Below are 7023 nucleotides of genomic sequence, written 5' to 3'. Positions count from 1 at the left end.
ACAGTAAATCTTTTAAATCCTCTCCAGGTTGATAGATTCCTATTAGATCCCTGTTACTTAGGTGAACCACTATCACCTTCTTTTCTCTATCTCATCCCAGCTACTCCTCTCTTTTCCTAACATCTTTGCAACACTTCCCCTTCTGTAAACTAAAAACCTCTATTGGCTCCCAGTTTATTTCTGGATGCAAAAGTGCTAATTTTTACTTGTGAAACCCTAAAGAATGCCTCCTTTTGTACACTTCTGCCCATTTTGAGGTCTTTCTCCAGATCCCCCTGCCGTCCAATGTAAGACAGGCAGTAACCACAGACAGGGCCTTATTAGCTATGGTGTCACATCTTTGGAACATTTTCCCCCAAGATACTCGTTTGATTTACGAAGGCCCTGTTCATACGAGGGGTTTTGGTCCAGGAGCGAGGCAGAACGGGGGCGGAGCAAACGGGCGCGATCCCACGGCAACATCTGGGAATCGTTGCCTGCCCGTCCCCGATCCTTCCCTCCCGCCCGAAAACCCGCGCTAAAAAGAACCACCTACCTGGGTGGTTCTTCCAAAGTAGAGCGCCTCAAACTGGCCGTGGGATCGGCCGGCGCGTCCTTGCGCCGGAACATCCCGGCCCCCGGCCAAACTGCGCATACTTGAGCATGCGCAGTTTGGCAGCCTCCCCCTTTCCTCCGACTCTTCCTCCCCTGCATCTGATCGTGCCGGGGAGCGATGCGCCGCGGCTTCGGGGATCCGTGGGATCCCGCCACAGAGTCGCAACTTTGGTGCGGCTTTTAAAAGCCGCGTTTTTCACTGTGTTTTCCCTGCCGTGTGGCAGGGGCCCCAATGACTCTCCCAATGTTTCCATGTCTGCTACATTCCGGTTTTCAACGTTTTTAAGTGGTTGCTTATTAGTGAATTAATTTTATTAATCTTAGTTACTTTGGGATAATATTCATGTTGAAAAGTGGGGAAATTTTTAATCAATCAAGAAATTACATAATTAGACTTTTCTCCTACAAAGAAGCAGAGGTGAAGGCACGCAAGCCTATTTCCTAACAACAGTCCCTTATGTTGTACTGGAGAAGAAAGAGAAGGAGCAATGGTACAGTGAATAGCTAAGTGACACTCCACAAGAAGCTGTATTTGACCCAAAGGCAGCAATTGCAGACTACTAGTATACTGGAAGTGTAATCCACCTTGAGTCCAAGGAGGAAGATCCAGGTGGGCAGCCGTGTTGGTCTGAAGCAGGAGAACAAAGTCATGGACTCAAACCTTGTTCCAAGTGAGAAAGACGGACCATAAATAATATAAATATATAAACAAACATACAAAGTGCCAACTAGCCCACACAACAGTGCTTCAAGCTACATACAGGCTGACAGGTACGACAACACAGCCTGCCCAGCTGGCTTCCAACTGTGAGCTGTCCTGGAGAACAAGCGCCTTCAGAGGTAGATTCGGGGGGGGGGAACGTGGGGTATCGCAGTTCCCCCGGGTGAGGTACAGGGGGTCGGGGCACATGATGAAGCCCCGCCCCCTGCTTCCGGCCGCCCCACTTCCGGTCCTCATTCAGCCAGGAGGAGGCAGGAGAAGAGGGAGGGTAAGTTGCTTCCTCCCCGCCCCTGCCTGCCTGGGGACAGGGAGGGCCTTGGCGGGGCTTCCTCGCACTCCCGCCGGCCTTGCAGGTCCACCGACAGACCCCTGATGTCAGGGGGTGTGGCATATGCTAATGAGTTATGCTAATGAGTTCCCCTAGCTCTTTTTCTACTAAACGACCCCTGAGTGCCTTTCTTCCATCCACACAGTTCCTAGGCATTCAGTTGGGTATTTTAGCACTTCCGTGGGAGAACACTGAAGCTACATATTTGTTAATGGTCATTTTCACTGGCCATGGCTGTACTTCTGAATGCAATTCTTCAAAATCATAGGTAGCCACCCTAATAATTTTGACTTTTCTAAAGTAATAGTCCAAGATTAAGAAAGTGTCATAGGGAAAAAGAAATAGGAAAAACACAGAAAGGGAAAGTGGAGATTTCTAACACCAAACTTTAAAGGAGAACAGCAGAAAGTTTTGAACCAAGAAGTTATCTTTGGTAGGAAACTCTGATGAATACACTGTATTCTGTACACCAGGAGATCTCTTCCAGAACAGGAATCTGTGTTGTGCACAGTCCATTTACAATCCTCTCCGATTTAACGGTCGGCCTCAGGTGAAAGAAATACTGGAGTTTTGCTTAATACATAAAGATTCAGAAGGTGCCTCCTTTCTAATAATGAAAGTAGGTTGTTCTCTCCCTGTTCGAAACAGCGATGCATGAGACCTCCCCACTGCCACGTTATCAGCAAATTACAGTCACTCTGCTGCCTCCCGCTCCCCTCCCTGCACAGTCAGCCGCTCCCAGGCCGGGAAATATTAACTTTCCTTGTATCCGAGGAGCTGGTGTCACAACCTGACTAACATCAAGGGCCCTTCCCTCTGCCGGGAAAACTCATCTGAAGATGTTTTCATTCAACCGGTCCGGCACACAATCAGGGCCTCGCAGAGTCAGATTACAGCGATCTCTTTTCAGAAGAAGAACAAAAGCGGCAGGGACTTTCATCCGATCACGGGGAATTGCTTCCGCCCGGGCGGTCTTACCCCAATCTTTCCTTGCTTTCCTCTGGGGTGAGCTGATCGAAAGTCTTGGCTTCCTCTTTGCCCAGGAAGGCCTCGTGGTCGTACTGGAAGCTCTGGTTATCTTCGTGCTGCTGATTGCTGAGCTCGGGGTCAGGATGGACTCCCCTCTCCTTCCTGAAAGTGGGGACGCCACGGGACCCCCGGAGGCAAAGCAGCAGCAGCAGCAACACCGGGAAGTAGCTGCACGGGGCTTTGAAGCCCATTCTCTGGTCCGGCCAAAGCAGGGTCTGTCACGGGGCAGGGGCGGGGGGGAGCAACACAGAAGTTGCATAAGGCGTCAAAGAAACAGAAACTTTCTAACGTGGGATGCAAGGCTCGAGTCAACTCACCCAGCGTCTTTACCTGCAAACGCGCTCGTTCGCTGCAGCCTGAAACCTCCCGCGCAGCAGCACCGGCGGAACGCGGGTCTCCCTCAACTCGCCCGCAAAAAAGATTCACCGGCGCGGGGCGGCACTTTCCCCCCACCCCCCATTGCACAATACCGGCTGGGAAAGCCTCCCATTAGGAACGCGCATGAATGACCTAATTTGGATTGGGGTTGGAATCCCCCCCCCCCCCGGCCAGCCAGTCAGGAGTAGGGTTGCAAACGATTTGCTCGCCTGTGCCCTTTCATGCTACAACTCTCGCGATTGGGCAAGGAAGATGGGGCCTGTGGGAGGAGACTACGAGGGGCCACCGGATCGCCACGTTTACAAGGCGGCTCGAGTTTCCCCGCGAGACGGCTGGGACAGAGAGCCAGCGATGAGCTGTAGTGTGCAGCAGGTCCCGGGGAGAGTTCTCTGTTCCAGCGTGGAAAAGATTTCTCCTTGCTTTGTAGGAATTGAATGTTCTATCATCTGCGTTTGTTTGCTTGGAAGACATTCCCACTAAATCCAATGGGATTTGTGTCCAAATAGTGGGGTCTGATGTAAAGAGTTTTTTAAAAAAATACTAAGAAGCCCTACGCGACCACAACTGCTTCTTTAAAAAATCTCACTTGTACATGCAATTAATTCCTTACTAAAATTTAGATCATTTTAAATATTTCAGATTATGTTGGCATGGCGTTTGTGGGGAGATTTATCTATAAACCTGGGGTGGGAGGTGAAGAGAAAGCTACTGTCCCATGACAGCACTATAGAGAAACGCCTGTTTAACAGTGCAGTGTTTAGGGCCAAACCACATAATTCTGGCGCTTCAAATAGGAAATTTAGTACTAAAAACTTGTCTAGGAGAGAACAATCTGGACTGAGACTTGCTCTGAGGAACTAGGGGCGGTTAACTTTTCCCTGTCACTATTTCCCTGATTGAAAATAGCCCCCAGATTGGCTTTAAAAATTTTTTACCTAAACAATTTTTCAATACCCTTCAATAAAGCCCAGGTAGGCTTTCTGGTGGGGCCTGGAAATCTCCCAGAAAACTACAACTGATCTCCAGATAGGGTGTCCACCGGACCTGGAGATTGCCTAGAATTTCCAGTCAACAGATATCAGTTCCCTTGGGGGAAATGGCTGCTTTAGAGGGTGGGATGCTATGGCATTATATCCTGCTGAGGTCCTGTCCCTTTCCTCTCCAAACCTGACTTCCCAAGGCACCACTGCTAAAATCTTCAGGCGTTTCCCAACCTTAACAGAATGGCATATAATAAAACCAGCAAGAAGATTAGTCAAATTGGCTTTTCCTTAGAGTAGTTCTACTCACTGGATGAAGTCCCTATTTTCCAGATTATTAAACGGAGACTGCTTGACCTGGAACTTCAAGTCTTACGTCCTACACAATTTAGCATATTTTCTCAGGCTCAGTTGAATCTCCCAATTCAATATGGCCAGATTGCCCACTATCTTTACAACTTAGTCCAGCCTTCACACCGTAGAGCCTTTACATTAGCCCGACTGAGGTCCCTGCCACACGGCAGGGAAAAGGACGGCTGAACTGCGGCTAATCTGAGCCGCACCAAAGTTGAGACGCCACGGCGGGATCCCACGGATCCCCCGAGCCGTGGCGCGTTGCTCCCTGGCACGATCAGATGCCGGGGAGGAAGAGTCAGATGGGAGGGGGAGTCTGCCGAACTGCGCATGCTCGAGCATGCGCAGTACGCCCGGGGGCCGGGATGCGCCGGCGCAAGGACGCGCCGGCCGATCCCATGGCCCGGCTTGAGGCGCTCTACTGGAAAGAACCACCTAGGTAGGTGGTTCTTTTTTAGTGTGCGTTTTCGGTGGTAGGGACGGATCAGGGATGGGCAGGCAACGATTCCCAGATGTTGCCGTGGGATCGCGCCCGTTTGCTCTGCCCCCGTTCCGTCCCCTTCCCGGCCCAAAACGCCTCATATGAACAGGGCCTTAATGTGTTCCCTTCAAAAGAGCTTTCAGGTCGGTTTAAGAAAATTCCCTTTCATGAAAGGTTATGTTCTTGTCTTTTAAAATCTGTGGACTCAATATATCATATTGTTTTTGACGGTCAATTTCACTCAGTCTTACACAAAGAATTGTTGTCATCTTTATTTCCTCCTAATTATAGTTCTAATAGGGGAAAATTTATTCAAAATCTACTAAAGGATGCTAATCCTAATATCACAGCTATAGTGGCCAAGTTTCTTGCCGATGTAGTCAAAGATAGATCTATTCTAGTAAAGGTTTGATTCATATTGCTTATAATGTCTTATATATCCATGCCGTGTTATTGTACATCTATGTCTCTTACTGCTATGCCATTAAAGGTATTTGACTTTGACATTTAAACATCAAACTACCAGTCAAATCCAGTACACAACAGTTGTGCATCTAGGGATGCCAGCCTCTGGGTGGGACCTGGGGATCCCTTTGAATTACAGCTCATCTCTAGACTACAGAGATCAGCTCCCCTGGAGAAAATGGGTGCTTTGGAGGATGGACTATATGACATTGTACACCCCACGGAAGTCCCTGTCCTCCCCAGGCTTCATCCCCAGATCTCCAGGAGTGTCCCAGCTTGGATGTGGCAGCCCTACCCCCCCCCATCCCCAGCTTCTGGCCGGGGGGGGGGGACCTGGCAGCCCTCTGTGCAACACAGCTCTTATTAAAGCATCAATGTCAAACCTTCAATAAACAAACTCTCAAAGGAAACCAGACTAGAAAGTTCTTCAGCAGGTCTCTGGGAAATGTGCTACCCACAGCAAAGGTACATAGGTGCCTGTCTTTCCCCCCCTCCCCGCTAAAAGGTAAAGGTAAAGGTTCCCTTGCTCGAAAGCCAGTCGAATCCGACTCTAGGGTTGCGGTGCTCATCTCCGTTTCAAAGCCGAAGAGCCAGCGCTGTCCGAAGACGTTTCCGTGGTCATGTGGCCGGCATGACTAAACACCAAGGCGCACGGAATGCTGTTACCTTCCCACCGAAGCGGTCCCTATTTATCTACTTGCAATTTCTTGCTTTCGAACTGCTAGGTTGGCAGGAGCTGGAACTAGAGACAGGAGCTCACCCTGTCTTGCGGCACCCGGGTCTTGAACCACTGAACTACTGACCTTCCACAGCCTGCAGTTCAGTGTCTTAACCACTTGAGCCACCGCAGCTCCTTCCCCCCGCTACCAGGTTTTAAAACAGCTGGAGGTGGGGATTCTTGATCAGAGAAATAGCACTGGGTGAAGAAGATTTGCTCTATAACCTTGTGAAAATTGGGATTTCTCCAGATACTCTGATCCTCACCTCTGCAATGCTACACTTTTAGGATACTCCATGATCCCTGGCTTTCTCTGTGTTGCTATTTTAAATGAGCCAAATTGAAAAACTCTTGTCATTACTCAAAGCATTTCCCCTATGTGTGTGTGTAAGTACCATCAGGTCTCTTCCAACTTATGGTGACCCTATGAAGTAATGACCTATCATTAACACACTTGCTGGATTGTTGCAAACTGAGCGTCACAGCTTCTTTGACTGAGTCAATCCATTTCATGTTGGGTCTTTTCCTAGCATTTTTCAGTGAGACTCTCCTCCAACACCACATTTCAAACGAATCAACTGTCTTCCTGTCAGCTTTCTTCACTGTATAACTTTCACACTCATACATAGTAATGGGGAATCCTATAGTATAACTTACCTTGATCTTTGTTGCCAGTGACACATCCTTACACTTAAGGATCTTTTGTAGCTCCTTCATGGGTGCCCTTCCCAGTCTCAATCTCTTCCTTTTTTAGTTACCATCTCCCTTTTGGTTGATGATGGAGTCAAGGAATAGAAGATCTTGAACATTTCCGTTTCTTCATTATCTGCCTTAATTTCTTTTATCTTCTTAATGTTCAGCCATGATCCTGCTTTGGCACCTTCTGCATTAACCTTCAGCAGTAGTCAGTGTTTTCTGCCAGTAATATGGTGTCACTTGCATCTATATATCTAATAGCCAAGTTCCCCCTCCGTG

The 7023-nt window shown here is 48.7% G+C and overlaps 1 protein-coding gene across 2 annotated transcripts in view; it reads right to left on the bottom strand.

Moving 5' to 3' along the window:
* RCN1 (reticulocalbin 1) overlaps positions 1-3086 on the bottom strand; it is a 17236-nt gene extending 14150 nt beyond the window's left edge. The window contains exons 1-2 of one of the 2 annotated variants that reach the window (XM_015409694.1): positions 2990-3086; positions 2622-2887 (exon numbers count right to left, since the gene is read on the bottom strand). In XM_015409694.1, the coding sequence (XP_015265180.1) occupies positions 2622-2863 (242 nt within the window). In that variant the 5' untranslated portion in view covers positions 2864-2887; positions 2990-3086. The remainder of the gene's footprint in view (positions 1-2621; positions 2888-2989) is intronic. The other variant, XM_015409686.1, reaches the window with a different exon arrangement.
* Positions 3087-7023: the final 3937 nt, after the last annotated feature.

Source organism: Gekko japonicus, unplaced genomic scaffold, assembly GCF_001447785.1.
Source record: "Gekko japonicus isolate JY-2015 unplaced genomic scaffold, Gekko_japonicus_V1.1 scaffold113, whole genome shotgun sequence".
NCBI lineage: Eukaryota > Metazoa > Chordata > Lepidosauria > Squamata > Gekkonidae > Gekko > Gekko japonicus.
The sequence above is the reverse complement of the archived record's forward strand: the minus strand, read 5'-3'. Positions and strand labels throughout refer to the sequence as shown.